Source organism: Camelus ferus, chromosome 10, assembly GCF_009834535.1.
Source record: "Camelus ferus isolate YT-003-E chromosome 10, BCGSAC_Cfer_1.0, whole genome shotgun sequence".
In the NCBI taxonomy this organism is placed as follows: domain Eukaryota; kingdom Metazoa; phylum Chordata; class Mammalia; order Artiodactyla; family Camelidae; genus Camelus; species Camelus ferus.
Window position 1 is genome coordinate 29,753,264 of NC_045705.1, and position 20,336 is coordinate 29,773,599.

Below are 20,336 nucleotides of genomic sequence, written 5' to 3' on the forward strand. Positions count from 1 at the left end.
AATGTAAGAATCCAGCTGTGGGGTGTCTGGGTACAAAAGAGGGGATGCTCTACAGAAAATGCAATTGAGGTGCTAAGTGAGAAGGAGAAATCTGGGACAGACCTGACATGAATGAGGAGAAATGGAGAAGCCAAAATGAAGGGTTCACCTCAAAGTGTCTGGGACTGAAAGGGAGCTTGAATCAATCCTTAGAGAGGAGACTTTATGGGGAGAATCCTTGGGAGGGAGGGTCCCCTCAAGCTAAGGGGACAGGATGGGGTGAAACCTGGATCCTGGGAGTTGGGGGTATTCCCGGCCTCCAGTGACAACACATTTGTATTACATTTCATCCTCACAACCATGAGAGGGACCATTATTGTCCTCATTTCACAGATGAGAAAAATCAAATCTTAGGACTATTGTCACTAATGCAAAGCCACACCACCTATTCATTTGGAGAGCCAGGATGTGACTTCACACCACCTGATTCCAAATCTGCTCTAGGAGCCAACTCCCAACACCCATTAGCTTTTCTCTGCACTTCCTCCACGACCCTCCTTTCCTGACTTCCTTCTTTGTCTGCAGTGAGGGGGTCAACTAAGGACCTGGGAACTAGGGTCCTGCCATTAGTAACCCGATTCCCAGACCCTAGGCCCACCCCGAGGGGCAGGGCCCGCATGGGCACAGAGGGCTTTGCAGGAGGACAAACTGTACAGAGGAGTCAGTGTGGGATTTAGGGCGGGGCCGCCGGGCCGCGACTTCAGCACCTTGGAGAGCGCAGGAGGGGCGGGGCTCGCGGGCCCGGAGGCGGGACGGGGGCGGGGCACACGAGACCCCGGCAAGAGCCCGGGGGCGCGCGCGGTGGCGCTAGCGCCAGTCCCGAGAGCGGTGCGCGGTCCGGAGCCGCGCCCTGCCCTGCGCAGGTGCGCCGGCCTCTCCCGCCCCAGCCCCAGCCCCGCAGCTGCGGCCTCTCGCCGCGCCCCCGCCTCCTTCCCCTCCGCCGCCGCCGCCTTCGCCGCCGCCTCCGCACCGCGCTCCGCCCGGATGGCCAGGGCTGTGCGGGAGAATGGCGGAGCGAGAGAGCGGCGGCCTGGGCGGGGGGGCCGCGTCCCCGCCTGCCGCCTCCCCGTTCCTGGGGCTGCACATCGCGTCGCCGCCCAATTTCAGGTGAGAATTCCCGGCCGCCGCGTCTCGCCCTTCAGCCCAGATAGATCTGCCCGGACTACCCCTGGCTCCAGTATACAACCAGACCCCGGAACTAGAGGGCGGCGTGGGGGTGGGATCTATTCCCGAGACGGAGCTCTCAGAACCCCCTCAGCCTGAAGTCCGGACTGATGGCCGCTGCACATCAGTACTGCTGCCTCCGCCATTCCATGTCCTAGGCAGATTCTGAGCTGGAATTGGAGGAGGGGGCTCGGAGGCCACCTTCTGCCTGACTTTGGGGCTGCGGCGGGGCCTGGGGTCTGTGTTGAGATCTCGGAGGAAGCAGGAATTCTGGGGCTTTGCCTGTGCCCAGTCAGAAGGCTTCTGAGTAGACATGGGAGCAGCCTGGGGTGCCCCACGGGTCCCAGTTTCTTGGGGCAACCGACAATCTGGGTACTAAAAGGAGTCGTAGGCCCCTCCTCAGCTCTGCCTGGCCACAGGGGCCTAACTCCCAGGCCTGGCATGGCCAGGACCTCTGGATTTGGGAAAGCACTGACCTGGTCAGGTGTGCGCAGGTGCAGAAGGCTTAGCCTCAACCACGAGATCGTAGGCTTGGCTGTGGGAGAGGGAGTCTGGTTTGGAGAGCCCTGGAGCTTGAGGTGGTGGGGAGGTGGTCCCTGCTGGGGTAAGGACCCTAATCCGAGGGTTCCCCTTCACCCCTCTCCCTGCCTCTTATCTGGTGTTAGGCAGTTGGGAGGGGGATTTCAAAGAAGTGGCAGCGAGTGTTGGTGGGGGAAGGGATGAATATCCCTCATAATTCTGGCCCCAGTTGAAGAAGAGGAGGGTGTTACTGCCCCAGGGCCTGGGAGAAAGAGGCCTAGACATTCCCCATTGTTTCTCCCATCTAATGAGCTGGCGCTTTCCTCTCTTCTGGGGCCCTCACCCCAGCCAGGCCCCAGCTGGGCTCTGGCGCCAGCCCCTTTTCTGGCCAAGGGGTTGCTGGCTACCCAGGTGGGCAAGGACCCCTGGGGATCTCTAATGGCATCATCAGAACTGGAAAGTTCCCCCAGGGTCCTGAGCTGAGCTGGAAAGACCAGAGGGAGGGGACCAGATGGAGGCTAAGCCTGAAGGCTCAAGGGCCGGGGCCTTTGTGGTTAGTGCCTCAGAGTAATGGGCTGAGGTCTGAGACGGACTCCACCGGACACAACACATGCTTGTGGCACGCAAACGCTGCCTTCTTTCTGGGAGGCCCCTCTGCCGTGGAAGAGCATCAAACTTAGACTGACCTGGGTTCAAGTCCCAGCTCCACCACTTTCTAGCTGTGTGACCTGGGCAGCTCTTTGTCTTTCTGAGTCTCATCTGTTAGGTGAGCTAATTAATATTGATTCCTTAATGTGCATCAAGTCAGGGCTCAACAAGTGGCAGCCCTCCACACCAGTGGGCGTTTAGACAGCTCGTTATGCTCAAAGCATTTTCCCTGTGCTGCCTCACGTAACCCTCACAGCCACCCTGGGCATCGGCATCGACGTGCCCATTTTATAGATGACGAGACTGAGGTTCAGGAAGGCGGGGTGGCTTGCCCGCGGACCCTGAGGGAGTCAGACCGGGAGGTTGCACTGCAGCCCGGGTCTGCGTGTTCCTTCCATTCTACCTCCAGGCCCTGCCTCTGCCCAGAGAACAGCTTGGCCTCCCCCACCTGCTTCCCCACCCCTAGGTGATGATGCTTTCCATCCCACCCTGGTTATCATAGACCCCTTTGTGAGAGGAGCTGAGGTGGGCGAGCCAGTGAATGTGTCCAGTTCTGGGCCCAGTGGGCGAGGGTGGCAGTGTGCCCAGGTTGAGGCGTGGGCTGGCCCTCCAGGACACCATGGCCTGGCTGCAGATAGGAGGCCCGCATGTGGGAATAATAAGAGCAGTGTCTCCGGCCCCAGAGGGCCTGCCCCACCTGCTCCAGCCGCCCCCACTGCCATTTTCCTGTCCCGCCTCTCAGAGTTCTTAGCTTGACTCTGTTTAACCCTGGGTGGGCACTGCTCTCTTGTGCCTCCAGAGGAGTCATGGACCCAGCTGGCCTGAGTTTGAGTACTGGCTTGGCCCTCTTAGCTGTGCTCCCCGAGAGTGGGGGCTGAGCCCCCGAGTCTCTGTTTCTTCTCTGTGAGGCTGGTCTTAAGACTTGGAAGAGACAACACATGTTGAATGTTTCAAGAGCTGGTTTCACACAAAACTGGTTTCTCTTTTTTCTCTAATGAATAGTTGATTTACAATGTTGTGTTAGTTTCCAGTGTACAGCACACACACATATATACACACACACACATATATATACACACATACACATATATATATCATTATAGATTATTACAAGATACTGAATGTAAGTATGGGGCCAGTGGTGCAATGGATAACGCGTCTGACTACGGATCAGAAGACATTGAATGTAGTTCCCTGTGCCTTGTTGCTTATCTAATTTATATATAGTACTTTGTATCTGCTAATCCCAAACTCCTAATTTATCCTTCCCTGCTCTTCCCCTTTGGTAACCAGAAGTTTGCTTTCTATGTCTGTGAATCTCTTTCTGTTTTGCAAATTAGTTCACTTATATCATTTTTTTAGATTCCACATGTAAGTGATATCATATGGTATTGTCTTTGACTTACTTCACTTAGTATCGTAATCTCTAGGTCCATCCATGTTGCTGTGAATGGCATTGTTTTATTCTTCTTTATAGCCGAGTAGTATTCCATTGTGTATACATACCATGTCTTCTTTATCCAGTCATCTATCGATGGACACTTAGGTTGCTTCCATGTCTGGGCTGTTGTAAATAGTGCTGCTGTGACTATTGGGGTACATGTGTCTTTTCGAATTACATTTTTCTCCAGATATATGCCCAGGAGTGGGATTACTGGATCATATAGTAACTCTAGTTTTAGTTTTTTTAAGGAACCTCCATAGTGGCTGCACCAATTCACATTCCCTCCACCAATGTAGGAGGGTTCCCTTTTCTCCCCACCCTCTCCAGCATTTATTCTTTGTGGACTTTTTAATGATGGCCATTCCACATAGGGCTTTTTTTTTTCAATCATTGAGCCTTAGAAATCTGCTCATCCATCCCCTCCCCCTTTTACTTATGAGGAGTCCAGAGAGGGTGTGTGTCTTCCCGAGAACACATGGCAAGTTACTGCAGAGCTGGGCCAGCACCCAGGACTCAGGACTCCTTGGAGGGTGGTGGTATTCTTACCCCTGTGCTGCCTGGGGGATGAGAGATGAGGCCACCAACAGCCAAGAGACCTCCTTACTTATCTCTTCACAAGGTTCTGTACACTCAGCGTTTCCTTCATTCACTCAACAAGTATTTGCACACTGCCAGGCTCACTGAGTGAGAGACACTCCAGAGGCCCAGACATGGGCCTGGCTGTTGTGCAGGCAGCAGTGTAGAAGGGAGTCAGACAGACAGACAAGGCCTTACCAGACAGGTGGTAGGTGTGCTGGTGGCTCAGGTCAGGGCCTGGAGGAGCCCAGGCTCAGTGACGGTGGGAAGGGTCAGCTCAGCTTAGGGCTGGCAGGCGAGTGAGTGTTACCCAAGAGGAAGAGGAGTGAGGAAGGAGGGAGCGGACTGGGAGGAGGGCTGGAGGCAGGGGTGTGATGCCCAGGCTGGCACAGTTATGGAGAGCGGGGCCTGCAGGAGCTCAGAGTCCATGCTGGGACCCTGGCCTGGCCACCTGCAAGCAGGGGGAGCAAGCAGGGGTCTGGGGGCATCAGGCAGGTGTCTTGGGCGGCTGGGTAGCAAGTGGACAGGGAGGCAGGGAGACCCCTGGGAGACTGGCCATCCTGTGGGTGAGAAGGAGGAATGGGGAGGATATGAGGAGGATTAAGAGGGTAGATTAGCCCACTTCTGAGGATCTGGTATGAGGGGAGAGGAGAGACAGGAGTCCGGGATGGGGCTGGGCACCTGGGGAGGGGGTGCCCTATGGGTGATGAGAGCTTGGGTGGGCGGGGTGGTGGAGTCACTTGGAGACCTGCTGAACTGGAGGTTGGTGATCACTGGGGGCCCATTTGGAGGGTTCAAGTGGGCAACTGGTTTTGGGTCCAGAGCTCAGAGGAGAGGATGGGGCTGGGGCCAAAGACCCTGGGAGTCTCAGCTGAGAAAATGAGCAATGACTACTGATGCCTCCAGGAACGTCATACTCAGGGACATAGAGTGAAGGGTGGGGCCAGCATTCTGGTGAGGGGAAAAGGGATGGAAAGCTGTCATGCGAGTTGCCCTGCCCCAGCCCCAGAGCAGCACGCCCAGCCAGCCCCAGTGGACCGGCAGTGTGCAGACCAAACAAACATGGACTTGCCTCACACAACCCAGTGGGGCCAAGGCAGGATTTCAACACCAGTTCCTGGATGTCAGAGCCCTGAAGTTGGTCTCTGGATCCTTGGGGCCCCAGTGGATCCCACAGATTGGGTCCCTGGCCCCATCCCCAATCCAGGAGCCCTTGCCCTCCTGGGGCACCATCTTTGTCTGCAGGCCCAGCTCTTGGAATCATTCAGAAAATCCCTAGGAGTGTTGGCGGTGGGCCTGGCCTCACTCAGCACCAGAAACGCATGCAGGGCACTCATGGAGCTCCCAGGGCCTGGGTCAACCAGCACTTCCTCTAATAGGCATTTATTTCGTGTCTGTGGGCTTTATACGTGGAGTTGAGTGTGGATGGGGAGTCAGAGCCTGCCCTCAGGAAACCCAGCTCCATGAGGGGCAGGCCAGCCCAGAACTAGGCCTGGGAGGTGGCTGCGGGGATGATGTTGACCCAGTGCGGAAGGTCTGTCCGGGGGAGCAGAGGACAGAAGACGTCCGGATCCTACCGCGTCTCACAGCTGTGCTTCTGTCGGTGTTTCTTCCTGGGTGTGATTCGTCATGTGGAGCCATAGGGTCATACATTCTGTCTTCTGCTCATTGTATTAGTTGCCATTTTTCACATTAATACACAGACTTTATAATGTTCATCCCAAAGGCTGTGTGATTCTCCCTCCATCCGCCCAAGGGCCCCTGACGCTGGGCTCTGCAGTTGTTTTCCATTGTTTGCTGTTACGAGGACACACATCTTTGTGTCTAAAGGTTTTTCCAGGGGTGAGATTGTTTTTTGGGGGGTTGTTTCCCAAAAGTCGCGTCACCAGATCCCAGAGTTCTTGCTCCATATCAGCACCGAGGGGTTTAAACGGATCAGATGCATTGTAACCCCAAGCAGGGGGATGTCTCTTGGGGCTTGTTTCTTAGGTTGGGTTTTCAGTGAAGATGAACCCAGTGTGGACATGGTTGAGAAGGGAATTCCAGACCAGAGAGCAAACCCAGCCTGACCGCAGGGTCCACCCAGAGCTGGGGGTGGGATGGAGAGAGGCTCTGAGGATGAGGCTGGGCCTGGCTGGCCCCTACTCCACCTTACCAGAGGCCTCCACATCCTATCCCAGATTCTGACGTGGGCACGGGGTTTGGGGAGGGGGTTGGACACAGGAAGTTGACTTGAAAAGGGAACTGAGATTTCCAAGGGGAAGATCTAGAAAGATCTGGGGACAGCAGTGGCTTATTCTTCAACAGCGTTTATTCAGTACCTGTCGTATCGGGCATCACACCTTGTTGGCCAAGACACGATCCTGCCCTCACAGACCGATGGCCTCTAAGGGCAGCCAGCCCACCCCTGGTCTCCAAGCCCAAAAATAAAATTACAGAGATCCAGGCCTACCAGCAAGAGGGACTCAGCCAGTAGCAGGGCTCTTTGGCTTGATCCGGGAGGTCAGAGAAGACTTTGTTAAGGGAGCCAGCAGGGCAGGAGCCTAGAGAGCTGAAGGGTGGGAGGTGGGGGACAATGACACAGGCCAGAGGGGAGGGGAGGCTCTGCTGAGCCTTCAGACCACAAGTGAGAATTTTGGCCACTTTCCCTAAGGGCTGGGAAGCTGTTAGGATTCTGAGCTGGGGAGGGGTGACGAGACCAGATATGCATTTCAGATGTGAGTTTTGCTGGCCTGTAGGGGAGCCCGAGGGAAGCGGGGAGCCTGCTTAGACTAGAGCAGGCGCGTCGTGAGAGCCCCCAGGCAGCTCTGCTCGGCACTCAGACAGCGGCACTCAGACAGCGGCGGCAGGTGCCTCAATCACGAGAGGGGCCATGGGACACCATGGCCAGGACCCAGGGTCATTCAGCTGGCATCCTGATATCACTCCAGGAGAACCAGGAGCAGGAAGACAGAAACAGCCTCTGGGCAGCCAGATGCCTGGCTCAGATTTGGCCTTGCTCAGCAGAAGCTTCGGCACTTTCCCACGTAACCCTTACTCCGCATGCACTTCTAACTCAGCCCACTACTGGGCTGAAACAGCAAATTAGAAAGGTTGGAACGAGGCTAACAGGGAGATGGGACAGCACAGGGCAAGCAAAGGGCCGTGACATAAACATCAGAACACAGAGGCTTGTCTGTCCATTCAGTAGATCTCTGCTCGGGAAGTGGGAGCCAGGAGGATGGCATGTTCTGAATGTGGTGAGGACCCGGCTTGGCCAGAAGAAAGGACTGGGGCACTGGAGTGGGCGGGGATGAGGTTAACATAGAAGAAAGGGCCTGGAATATAAAGATAGACTCCAAAGGTCAGGGAGGTCTGGAGAGACCAAACCCATGACATGGAGTCACCAAATGTTAACATAGATGAGACCTCAGGAACCATCTCACTGAATGGGCAAGCAAGTCTGAAGGATCAGCTGTGGCCGTCTCCATGGGGAAGCTGCTGGGGCTCTGGATCTAGAGGCAAGGGCTGCTGACCTGACCTGTGGAGGGTCGTGTGATTCAGCATGAGGTGGCCTCCTGGTGCTCACGCTCAGGTTTCCATGGGGAAAGTGGATTGGTGACTTCAGGAGGGAACCTGCTCCCTTCCTTCCTTCCTTCCTTCTTTCCTTTCTTCCTTCTTTCCTTCCTTGTCCGCCTCCTTCCTCCCTCCTCCCCTCCATCTTTTCCTTCTTCCTCCTCACAGTTGCCCTCCTTGAACTTGGAGGGACCAAGGGCCTGTTTAGCTTTCCCCCCACAACAGGTCTCCCAGGGATTCGGCTGAGAGATCCTGATCATCTGGTGCCTGAAGCAGTGGGAAGAAAGGGCAGGGTCAGGGTGCAACGGGGATTCCGTGACCAGTTCGTCCCCTTGATCCTTGGTCATGGCCTCCTCACAGCACCCTTACAGTTCACAAACAGTCCCCTCGGTTAATCCTTCCCAGCATCCTTGAGGTGGGTGGGCAGGTAGTGGGTGGGCAGGTATGGGTGGCCTGATTTTATATGTGGGGAAACCCAAGACCTTTGGCATCCAATGACTCAGCCTTAGTATTCCTTATCTGTAAAATGGGCAGAATAAAACCGTCTTCCAAGGCTGGAGTAAGGATAAAGGGAGATGTAGAGCATAAAGAAGGTTTGTATCCCTGGCCCAGCAGCTGCTCAGGAGACAAAGTGGCCACTCCTCATCAGTGGAGTCACGATTTTATCTCAGGCTTCCCACCTCCAAACCTGTTGTGGTGGCCATTCTACCATCTTGTTTGGCTTATGAGAAAACAGCAAGATTAAAGAGCCAGCGATCAAGTGCAGGCTTTGAGCCCCAGCCTAGCGTTCTTTCCGCCATTGCCCTCAGCTAACCTCACACCCTCCTCTGTAGAGGCTGATACTCTGTCCCTGCCTGCCTCCAGACCTGCTGTCCAGGAAGCGGGAATATTGGGTGATGCTGAGGGTGTAGAGGTGAACTGAGCAGCTCCAGCCCAGGTCTTCCTCGAACACTTGGGTTTGAGAATTCCTGGTGGAGGCTGAGACTGTCCTTGACAGACATCCAGCGGGCATGCATTGAGTGCCTAGTGTATGCAAGGTGCCCTCACCAGCTCTGCCCTCCAGACCGTGCTGGGAGGGAGGGGACCTTTATTTATCACCTGCTAGGTGCAGGGCAGGGAGAGGGTGTATGAGCTGCATCTCAGTTTGGAGCTGCTTGGTATGGGGTGAGGGGTGTGCTGTCTGATGCAACTCTCATCCTGTCTGCCTCACCACACTGCCTGGCATCCACGCGGATGGTGACACCAGCCACAAGTGAGGGGAAAGATAGGTGACCTGTGAGTGTTGCCTAGAGGGCTGTAAGGCACTAGCACAAGAGGCCAGGCAGGCTTCCTGGAGGAGCAGGCTTAACTGGGCTTTCTACCAGCCAGCAGAGGTTGAGAGCCTGCCATGTGCTCCATCCAAGCACTGGGTTAGACAGTGGCAAGGCAGATGGCAGAGCCAGGCAGTCACACACAGAGCTGCAGACCTTGAATGCCAGATCAATGAGTTGGCCATTAGCAAGGAACCTTGGAGGTTTTGAGTGGGGGGCAGAAGGGTTGTCTTTTCGGCAGCTCTGCCTGATAGTGGTGGGTAGCGTGGAGTGGTGTGGGCTTGGGGAGACAGGCAGGCAGGCCAGAGGGGAGGTCTGGGACTGTAGGGGCAGAAGCTAGACCAGGGCTGGACAATGAGGCAGAGACACAGATGTGTGCAGGGGTCACTGGCAGAGCAGGAGATGTTTGAAGGCACCTCTGGGTCAGACACCCAGTGTCCTGCAGCTGCCTGATGCTAGCTGAGTCCCAGGGTACCTTCTCTGTGATTGTCCAGGAAGCCAGTGTGTACTGACCATTTGCTTAGTGTCCGTCACTGGGTTCCCATCCCAGGAAAGTATGCTGTGCCAAAGATCCCAAGATCCCAAAGATGCTGTCCTGCACCAGCCAGACTGAGCAGGAATACTCTGGCTTCTGGGTGGAGCTGTCCTCCCCAGCCTATCCCTACTTCCACACCATGCCCTCCCCCAGCCCTGGGACCCTACCACCCTTGGGGTCCAGGTCAGAAGAGGCCTTAAAGAGCACCTTGTCCATCCAGCCCCTCACCCTGGGCAGAATCCCTCACTGTGGGGGCCTTCCAGTTTCTGCTTTTGCCATCCCCAAGTGGCAGGAGGTTTACCTTCCAGGCGGCCCTTCCCACCCTGCGCCGAGAGCTCTGCACATAGTCTGCCCTTAACCCTGGGTGGGTGCTGAAGGACGGAGCCCTGTGGAAGGCACAGGGGCAGGGTTCTGTCTGCACCCAGGTGGGCACTAGAGGCAGCCCAGACCCACCCAAGTCAGCACTGTCTGGAGGCCACCTGGGCCCACGGAAGCCTCCCTGATGAGGTGTAGGGGCTGAGGGAGTAGCTGTGTGGGTGGGGCATCCATTTGTGGAGAATTCCGGAAGCCCCCCCCATCTCACCACCAGGAACCCTAATTGTGGTGCTGGCCCTTTAAAACAGATCGGGTCTGGCTTTGAGGGGCAAACATCCCAGATTTCTGCCATCTGTTTACAAGCCTGGGCCAGGGAGGGGGGTCACCCCAGCCCCCGACAGGGGCATTGGAAGGGCAGGTGGAGCCGGTGGCATTGATTGCGGTAACCTGATCCCGCGGGGGAGGCGGCGTCGGCAGCGGCAGCGCAAAGGGCCCGGGGAGGAAGCTGCCTGCAGCTGAGGGCTGGCCGGGAAGAGCTGGGGCTGGGGCCCGGGTCGGCGGCAGCCGCTGCCTCCTCTCCCATCTATTTTTAATGAGCTCCCCAGGCTTCTGCAGTGGGCAGGACGCAGAAAGGCAGGCCCAGGCGGTGGAGGCCCGAGGCCCCAGCCCTGCCCCAAGCCCTGGCCCCCCCACCCTTCTGGGCATGAGCCGGTGGCCCTGGGGCCCTGCAGCCCCCGAGCCGGGCAGGGCTCTCCATGCAGCTGGTGCTGAAGATGGATTCGAGCCCAGACAATGACAGCTGGTTGGAGGATCAGTGGGAGCACTGGTAGGGGTGTGGGGACCAGTGGGGGAGTGGGGGAGTTCTGGGGCAGCTCCATTGAGCTCTGGGTCTCTGGTCTGGTTGAGGTAAGAGCCTGGAGATGTGGGCCTCCTAGGTCACCTCTACTGTGTGACCTTGGACTAGTGGGTCTCCTTTGCTCTATACCTCAATCTCCTAATCTTATTGAGGAAAAGACTCAGAATTCTCCCAAATGTCCCACCCATACCAAATCAGGCACGGTACTGGGGGCTGGGGCTGAGCAGGTGAGGGGACCAGCAGGCACTGCAGTGGCTGGGGCAGGGCTGACTTGGGAGGGAAAGGTTTTCTATAACCAGTTAGAGTTTGATACTGAAGTGCTTTGGTCTGGCTCCTAAGCTCAGCACACTTCCAGCCTTCCCTGACCCGAGCCGTGCAGCCTCCTGTTCAGGGTCCATATGCTGGGCAAGAGGATTCTGTGTTTGAATTGATGAGGCCAAGAACATAGGATGGAGGCACTGTCTCTCCTAGACAGGCTGAAACTCCTTTGACACCAGATTCTCCTTTACTTGCTCCCAGGGCTCATGAGGCGGGACACTTCCTGGGCTGGGGACATGGAGTGTTCCTCTGAGGCTGGGGCGGGGCCTCTGCCAGCACCTTGGGTTTTGTCCCTGCAGGGACTGCACAGGGAGGCCCCACTCCAGGCATCTGTTGGAGTCTCTTCACAACTCTCTGCCTCCTCCATGGGTGACCTGGCCTTGGCATCTGTCTTGACCCTGGGAGCCATTCCTCTGGCAGAGCTAAGGCTCTGACCAGCTGGGCCTTCTAGGCAGGCCCCCTGGTTGGCAGCAGGATGGACAACTCCCAGCTGGGAAGAGCTGGAATAACCCAGAGCCTCCCCTTCCACTGCCATCCCAGGCAGCCTGGCTTTTGACCCCAGCCCAGAACTCTTTCACTGCCTGTTAGGTTCCCCTTGCACTGGTGCAAGTAGAACCCAGGTCCCATTCTCTGGGGACTGCCTTCGAGGGGCTGCCCCCTCAGAGAGGTACTAGGAAGGCATCAGGGGGCCTCAGCCCACTGCCAGCAGTTCCCTGAATGGTAACTTTGGCTTCCTGTCCCCATCAGGCTCACCCATGACATCAGCCTGGAAGAGTTTGAAGATGAAGACCTCTCTGAGATCACCGATGAGTGTGGCATCAGCCTGCAGTGCAAAGACACTCTGTCCTTACGGGTAAGGATGGGCTCTCAGGAGCCCCTGAGTGGGTTGGCAGGATGAACAGGGACAGGAGTGAGGGCATCCTTGTGTCTAGAGGGGCTTTCAGTCTGTGTGGCGCCCTTACTAAATGAAATAACATGTAGGAAACATCCAGTACAATGGTTGGCATATTTTGAATTCTCAGATTTTTAATTGTATTGTACTGTGTTGTATTTTTAAGGCAAGAGGCAGCTTCTTCAGCTGCCCACAAGAAGGGAGAGGGCAGGAAGTCTTGAGGTCTAGGACAGCAGCAATTAGGGCCAGGATTAAGGGAAGACTCAGACTATTCTAAATCCTTTCTAAAGCAGCCTTGGCAGAGGGCCTGAGGCAGAGCAGGGTGGAGTCTGGTGGAATCTGCAGTGCTTTGGGGCAGGAAAAAAGAGCCAAGGCACTCCCTTGGCTACCATTGCACCAGACACACCACACAGCCTCACAGTCCCTCTCTGGCCTGCAATCCTAAAAGTCCCTCTGGAAGGTTAATCCCGCATTGCTGCTGCTTTGGGCCCTATGGTTTTGTCAGGACAGATGGCTCTGTTGGCTCCCAAAGTTATGAATCCTGCCAGGACGTCCCCAGCATCTGGGGAGCCTTGGTCAGATAGGGATCCCCTGATGTCTTTTTAGAACAGGAAAAGGGGCCTGCTAGCCAGGAGATGGAAGGGAAGCACAAGGCTAGCTTGCAGAGCCCTGAGCTTCTCTCAGCCCCCAGGAGGGCGAGTGGCCCAAGTAGAGATAGTGTTGGAAGAATGGTTAGCAAAAGAGAGCTGCAGTGGTGCCTCTGTGTTGACCTCCTTTTGCCCCTAGAGAGTCTGTAATCTCTTGCCAGGCAAGAGGAAACCAAGGAGTGAGGCTAACCTTATAGTACCTGTACCCCCAAACCTCCACCCTCTGGCTAGGCCAGGAAGGGATGGAGGCAGAGGCCACTTGTTCTAGACTAAAATGGCTTCTCAAAGGTCATAACACTTGTTCCAGACTCCCACTCTGCCCTCTCCCCGGACTTGCACAAAGCAGAGCCTTGGAGAAGGTGGTCCTTGCAACAGCAGGACCCTGAGGCAGTACTAGCTCGGGGTGTACCCTGTGGGGCCTTAGACAAGCTCCAGAAGGCTTTCACATACTCTTGCCAGTCAGTCCTCACCTCTTTGGGAAGCTGGGAGGCAGTTAGCTGGTGAGGGAATTGGAGAGTCAGGGGATCTGTCCAAGGTGCCAAGGAGTTAATGGCAGAGCTGGGACTAGAACGGGGCTCTGAATTGTACAAGTTAGGCTAGCCTGAGAGAAAATCTCTGGTTGGAGGGGCCTTGGCCTGTAGACAGGGGAGGGTGGGGATGCCAGTGTCTCTTCCAGGTGCCCCTTTCTTGCTCCTCCTCCTCAGCATCCCTCTTCCGGCTACGCTCAGGTCCTCCTGTCCGCACTGCGGCCCTCCTGTTATTTCTTGCCTGGTTGAGGCTGCTTCTTCAGTTTTCCTCACTTTGCCCCCTTCAGATACTAACTATGCCCCCATCCCCTATGGGGCCCAGAACTCCTTGGCTACCCTGCATCCCCATGGCAACAGTGGTGACCTCACTCTGGGCTCGGCTTACTACCCGGGTGAGGTCACTGCCGTTGCCAAGGGAACGGGAGGGTGCAAAGAATCGGGAAGGAGGGGACCTTGGGGAGGGAAGGTGTGGACTGTGAAACACACCGACTGACGTGGGGAGGAGACGGCTTCACGCACCCTCGCGGTGGCGGAGGAGGGCGCGGCCCCCTCTCGTTGGGCTCTCGTACCGCTTCCTCTCCACCGCACCCCCCCCCCCGCTTTGAGGCCGTGGAATGGACTCACCCACGCAGGGGGCGGTGCGTGGCGGACTCGGCCCCGCCCCAGCCCCGCCCCCTGACACCCCTCCGTCCGCGCCGCGCAGCCCCCACGCGCCGGGCTGCTGTCTGGGGGCGGCGGCGGCGGCGGCGGCGGCGGCGGCGGCAGCGGCGGCGGGGGGAGCAGGCTGCAGGCCGAGATGCTGCAGATGGACCTGATCGACGCGGCTGGGGACACTCCTGGAGCCGAGGACGACGAAGAGGAAGACGAGGAGGAACGCGCGGCGCGTCGGTCGGCACCGGGGCCTCCCGAGGCCGAGCTCCGCCAGGAGACGGCGCCCCGCGGCCAGGGCCAGGGCCAGGGCCCGGGCGGCGGGGACACTTACCGGCCCAAGAGGCCTACCACGCTCAACCTCTTCCCGCAGGTGCCGCGGTCTCAGGTGAGGTGCCAGTGGCGTGGAGGCGGGGCTGAGGGGGCGGCGCCCTGGGGCACGCCCGAGGGGTGTTGCGGGCAGGGGCGCGGTAGGGACGGGGAGCGGAAGGGGCTTCGAGAGAGGGACATGCCCGTCCAGAGCGGGGAGAAATCCCCCGCCTGGTAAGACCTTCCAGGGCTTCCTAAAGTGGAGGTCCCTGGGGAGGTGGTCGTGGAGGGCAAGTAGGATCTGTCCTAAATGAGAGGGCCCGAGTCAGGCTGGCTGGGTTTGGAGCCTTGACAGGAGAGGTTGAAGTAGTGAAGGGGCTGAGAGGGACGGTGGACGGATCTGGGTAAAAAGAGAAGTGGGGGATTAAGAGAACAGGAGTTTGAAGGGTTGCAAGAGTTTAGGACTTGGAACATCAGGCTGTGTCAGAGTTTCCCCTTTAGTGTATGGGGTTCCTGGTGAAGGTGGAGCACAAGCAGGGCCTGCAGAAAAGGGCATCTGAAGTGGTTGGGTGGGGAAAGTCATGGGATATTGTGAAGAGTTGGGGATGGGGAGCTGAAGCCAGTTTGAAATGTGGGCAGCTGGGAATTCCGAGAAGGCAGGGAAGAGAAATGGGAGGCGGAGCTACTTGGCTGAGTTGGGGGCCTAGGGCCCCTGGGCTGGGTGGCTGGATGCCAAGGAAGGTTGAATACGGTCAGGGAGAGCCGGCTGTGGCCCTTTGTCTTCCAGGCCCAGTCTGGAGAAGTACAGAGGAGCAGCTCAGGGAGGTGGGGCTGTTGGTGGAGGGTGCAGGGGCTGCAGGGAAAGGATTGATCCCTTTCCCAGGATCACCCGGGGTAGATTTTGGCAGCCCAACTCATGAATGTGAGAGCCTGTGAGGGTGTTGCCAGGGGAGGGTGACCTAAGTTGTGTGTAGAGAGCCTTGTATGTAGGCACTGTGGAAAGGGGTCCCAGGAGACTAAGAATGTGGGGTGGGCATCCTGGATATCCAGGAAGAAGGACCTCTGACAACATCTGTCATTTCTCAGTCATGTGCTCCTAGCGGGTGGGAGAACCATGTTCTGGATTTGTTATTTGGATGATTCACCCCATTCCCTGAGGCCAGCTGCTGGGGAGACCCTTCATCCTGCTTTTTTCAGCTCTACTAGAATGTCCGTGCCCCTTCCCTAGGCCATAGCTTCCTAAACTCCAGGGCACATGGGCTGGAAATGAGCATCTTCCCTATAAATGCTCCATATTTGAGACTGGGGTCTGGCTCTGTCCCTAGATGGCTCTTGTTCCTCCCCTCACTCCCTCCCCCACTCACCACCACACAAGCTGGCAGTCACCACCTTTGTTGAGGCTGATAAGAGCATCTCCCTGAGGGTTGGCCAGCTTCCCTGAGCTGACAGGATGGGCTGTCTAAAGCCAGTAGGCCTGGCTGGGAGGGCTGTAACTTGTCACCCCTCCTGACGGCTCCAGAGAGCTGGGGGTGAGGCCCTTGGCAAGTGGTAGGGGGCGGGGGGAGCAGCAAATGGCCTAGGGATGGCTGATGGGGGCAGGGCCAGGGCCTCCCTGTGCCGGGCACTGTTGACCGCTTCTGTCACAGGGCCTTTTGTTCCCTGCACAGGACACATTGAATAATAACTCTCTGGGCAAGAAGCACAGTTGGCAGGATCGGGTGTCGCGATCATCCTCACCCCTGAAGACAGGTAAGTCGGGATCCTTTCCCTCACCTGGACCTGACTCAGTCCCCACTGCAGACGGCAGACCCAACAATCTCTGGCTTGCAGAGTAGAGGTGAATTGCCTGTCCCGCAGGCCTGAGCAGGCCCCCCTGAGGTCAGCTGTGGCGCGAGAGAGAGGCCTGGCCCCAGAGCCTGCCGTGGGCCTATTGCCAGGCAGGCTTTATCTTGGTTTCTGTGTCCACATTCTGAGTGGAGGGAGCAGGTAGCCTGGGAGTCAGGGGTGAGGGCACCTGCCTTCAGCAGTGACCGGCCTGCTCTCCAGGGGAGCAGACACCGCCACATGAACACATCTGTCTGAGCGATGAGCTGCCACCCCAGAGCAGCCCTGCTCCCACCAAGGATCGAGGCACCTCTACCGACAGCCCTTGCCGCCGAAGTGCTGCCACCCAGATGGCGCCTCCCAGTGGTCCCCCTGCTGCCCCGCCTGGTGGCCGGGGCCACTCGCATCGAGACCGCATCCACTACCAGGCAGATGTGCGGCTGGAGGCCACCGAGGAGATCTACCTGACACCAGTGCAGAGACCCCCAGACCCTGCAGAGCCCACCTCTGCCTTCCTGCCGCCAGCGGAGAGCCGAATGTCGGTCAGCTCTGATCCAGACCCGGCCGCCTACCCCTCAGCAGCAGGGCGGCCGCACCCCTCCATTAGCGAGGAGGACGAGGGCTTCGACTGCTTGTCATCCCCAGAGCGGGCTGAGCCCCCAGGTGGAGGATGGCTGGGAAGCCTGGGCGAGCCGCCGCCACCTCCACGGGCCTCGCTGAGCTCGGACACCAGCGCCCTGTCCTACGACTCGGTCAAGTATACGCTGGTGGTGGATGAGCACGCCCAGCTGGAGCTGGTGAGCCTGCGGCCATGCTTCGGCGACTACAGTGACGAGAGTGACTCGGCCACTGTCTATGACAACTGCGCCTCTGCCTCCTCCCCCTATGAGTCGGCCATTGGGGAGGAATACGAGGAGGCCCCCCGGCCTCGGCCCCCTGCTTGCATCTCCGAGGACTCCACGCCTGATGAACCCGATGTCCACTTCTCTAAGAAGTTCCTGAACGTCTTCATGAGTGGCCGCTCTCGCTCCTCCAGTGAGTCAGCAGTGGGGAGCTGCGGGGGGACCTGGGTGGGGAGAGCCACCATGAGGGTGTTCCTGGAAGGTGGCCTCGGGCCATCTGGTTCAGGGCGTTAGGACTGAGTGCTGTCTACCTGCCCCCAAACCTTGACCAGAGGGGCCATCCTCCTCTAGCCCGTGCCCCTCACCTGCAGGTGCAGAGTCCTTCGGGCTCTTCTCCTGTGTCATCAACGGGGAGGAGCAAGAGCAGACCCACCGGGCCATATTCAGGTAAGAGCCCGGGGCTGCGTTGGCCAGGTGGCAACTGGGGCCACACCCTGCCTGCCTCTGCCTTCCCCACATGGCCTAAACCCAACCCCTACTACTTAGCTCCAGGGGGCCTGTGTCCACCCTCTAGTAACTCAGAGTATGGTGACACAGTGGCTGGGTGCTGCCAGAGTCCAGGACTGAGCACCTAATCTGGCCGGGGCAAGAGGGCACCCAACAGAGATGCCTGACCACACACAAAACCTACCCCCTCACTTCCTTCCATGCAGAAATACTTGCTTCCCATGACCTCTCATGGTGTCTCAGTGGCCCTAGTCACTTGCTCCCTCAGCCATGAGTTCCTCGATGGCAGATGCATGTCTGATTGACCTGGGTCTCCCCCCGGGAACTAGCATTGTGACAGGCACATGAAATGCTTTACAAATGTTTATTCAACCAGTGATGCCAATGCAGCTCCCTGACCCCAGAGCAGGTGAGGGGTGGATGGCTGGCTGGAGAGGCCCCTCCAGGTGGTGAATTCCTCACGTTCCCTGGTTGGGGACAGGTTTGTGCCTCGACATGAAGATGAACTTGAGCTGGAAGTGGATGACCCCCTGCTGGTGGAGTTGCAGGCTGAGGACTACTGGTATGAGGCCTACAACATGCGCACGGGTGCCCGGGGCATCTTTCCTGCCTACTACGCCATCGAGGTCACCAAGGAGCCTGAACATATGGCAGGTAGTGTTCCTCCCCTTACCTGGTGCAACTGGGCCCCACGTCTACCCGCCCCAGCTTGCTGTTGGGTCAACCTGTGCTCTAGATCTCAACCAGGCAGAGGTGACTTCAGGTCCATTTTACAGCTGAGAAAAGTGAGGCCCAGCCCAGTTGGGACATCTGTGGGTGGTGGCGCCCTCTGCTGGGTCTGCCGCTCCTCACACTGTGCTTGCTTTCCAGCCCTGACCAAAAACAGTGACTGGGTGGACCAGTTCCGCGTGAAGTTTCTGGGCTCAGTCCAGGTTCCCTATCACAAGGGCAATGACGTCCTCTGTGCCGCTATGCAAAAGGTACCTGTTCCCTGCTCCACTTGGGTGGGTGCCCACCCCAGCCCCACCTCCTCTTTGTGGGGAGAGAGACTTCTAGCGCCTGACGTTCTGGTCCCTTACCCACAGATTGCCACCACCCGCCGGCTCACCGTGCACTTTAACCCGCCCTCCAGCTGCGTCCTAGAGATCAGCGTGCGGGGTGTGAAGATAGGTGTGAAGGCTGATGACTCCCAGGAGGCCAAGGTGACTGTCCGGCCCGGCCCCCAGCTCTCCCTCCACATCTCCAGCCTGTGCCCCCACAGGGTGATGACCACCCCCTTCTCTTCTCCTCCTCTAGGGGAATAAATGTAGCCACTTTTTCCAGTTAAAAAACATCTCTTTCTGCGGATACCATCCAAAGAACAACAAGTAAGAACAAGACAGAAAAGAGGTCGAGACGTGGGGTGGGGTTAAGGGGCCACTTAAGGTCAGGCGTGGATACATGTGTGTGTGGGAGGGGTCCTGTCCCACCCAGACTGACTGCTGTCTTCTCACAGGTACTTTGGGTTCATCACCAAGCACCCTGCTGACCACCGGTTTGCCTGCCACGTCTTTGTGTCTGAAGAATCCACCAAAGCCCTGGCAGAATCCGTGGGGTATGTGTGTGTCCCGCCAAGTGCCCAGCCCTGCAGCCAGCCCCAGGCTCAGACCTGGAGCACGCTCCTCATGCCCCGTAGCATCCCTCAGTCCTCCTCACAGCTCTGCGCACTGGCTGCAGGTCACGGCCATGGCCTGGAGAGAGGGCTTGGGTGGTCGTGAGGTCCGAACTTCTTAGCTGCTGGGCCGTTTCTTCAGCTAAAGTCTCTCAGAAAACACCATGTGCAGAGAAAAGAGCCGAGCAGCTCCCCCTGGGAGCAGCGGAGCCCCATCCAGGGACCCCGAGGCTCCAGTTTGAAAACCCTGGGTTGAGATCCCGGTTCCTCCCCAGTCATCCCTGTGTGTCTGCCCGCCTCCTAGGAGAGCGTTCCAGCAATTCTACAAGCAGTTTGTGGAGTACACCTGCCCCACAGAGGACATCTACCTGGAGTAACAGCGCTGCTCTGCCCTCTGCACCCCCCGGGCCCTCAGGCCAGTGCCAGGACAGCTGGCTGCTGACAGGATGTGGCACTGCTTGAGGAGGGGTACCCGCCACCACCAGAGGATGGGGATGTGGGGGGCTGCTGGCTGAGGGTGGGGGAGGGCAGGGGTTATGGGGAGAAGCAAATGCAGTTTATTGTAATATATGGGATTAGATTCATCTATGGAGGACTGAACAGGCTGCCCGGGGATTGGGAGGGAGCAGGGCTGGGGGAGGTATCAAGCCTCTGGCCAGGAAGGGTGCCCATCCTAGGGGCAGAGGGTTCTGTCTCATCTTGGGCCTCACTTCCCCTGCCAGGGCCTCTGGGCATTGGCTCCTGCCCTGACGAAGCCTGTGCCACCTGCAAGTGCCCACCCACCCCCTGCCCCCAATGCCCAACCCCAACCCAAGGGCCCTGAGCTCAGGCTGAGCCCAGCCACCTCCCGAGGACTTAGCAGTAAGAAAATGGCAGCAGATGGAGGTGCAGTCCCTGTTCCCAGCTCTGTCACTTGTGTGGTCTCTGGATGGCTCCCACCTCCCACCTCACTGGCATGCTGGCCCCTGGCAGGCGTGGAGCCTCACAGGGAAGGAGAGAGCCACAGCAGGGCCCACCCTGGCAGGAAAAGGAGGCTTTCCACCCCGGCCCAGGCTAGCTGGGGCCTCTTGGCTGCTTCGGTTGTAGCCTCATTTTGGTCCTGTCACCCTGGCCATAACTATTAAAGTGCCATTTCCTGTCGGGACTGCAGTGGGTGTATCTACTTGGACCCCCCCTCCCTCATGCAGCTCGTTTCCATCCCAGAAAAGTC

General features: G+C 57.9%; 1 protein-coding gene across 2 annotated transcripts; it reads left to right on the plus strand.

Annotated features, from left to right (window-relative positions):
* The first annotated feature begins 840 nt into the window (after positions 1–840).
* Positions 841–20,270, plus strand: MAPK8IP1 (mitogen-activated protein kinase 8 interacting protein 1). Of its 2 annotated transcripts, none has more exons than XM_032488526.1 (12): positions 841–1,146; positions 12,027–12,132; positions 14,049–14,381; positions 15,970–16,051; positions 16,349–17,161; positions 17,340–17,415; positions 17,957–18,129; positions 18,346–18,455; positions 18,561–18,677; positions 18,772–18,842; positions 18,971–19,069; positions 19,431–20,270. In XM_032488526.1, exons 1-12 carry the CDS (start codon positions 1,046–1,048, stop codon positions 19,501–19,503), a joined length of 2,154 nt encoding a protein of 717 aa, XP_032344417.1. In that variant the 5' UTR covers positions 841–1,045; the 3' UTR covers positions 19,504–20,270. The 2 variants fall into 2 exon arrangements, with proteins under 2 accessions (XP_032344417.1, XP_032344418.1); XM_032488527.1 differs by lacking the exon at positions 841–1,146 and adding an exon at positions 10,846–10,931.
* The last annotated feature ends 66 nt before the right edge of the window (positions 20,271–20,336 follow it).

Bases quoted from the DNA above. Each gene is read 5' to 3' on its own strand.
- MAPK8IP1 (XM_032488526.1), top strand. From the start codon at position 1,046: ATGGCGGAGCGAGAGAGCGGCGGCCTGGGCGGGGGGGCCGCGTCCCCG. The intron at 17,162-17,339 runs GTGAGTCAGCAG...CCTCACCTGCAG, and splicing joins TGGCCGCTCTCGCTCCTCCA to GTGCAGAGTCCTTCGGGCTC. The intron at 19,070-19,430 runs GTATGTGTGTGT...CCCGCCTCCTAG, and splicing joins GCCCTGGCAGAATCCGTGGG to GAGAGCGTTCCAGCAATTCT.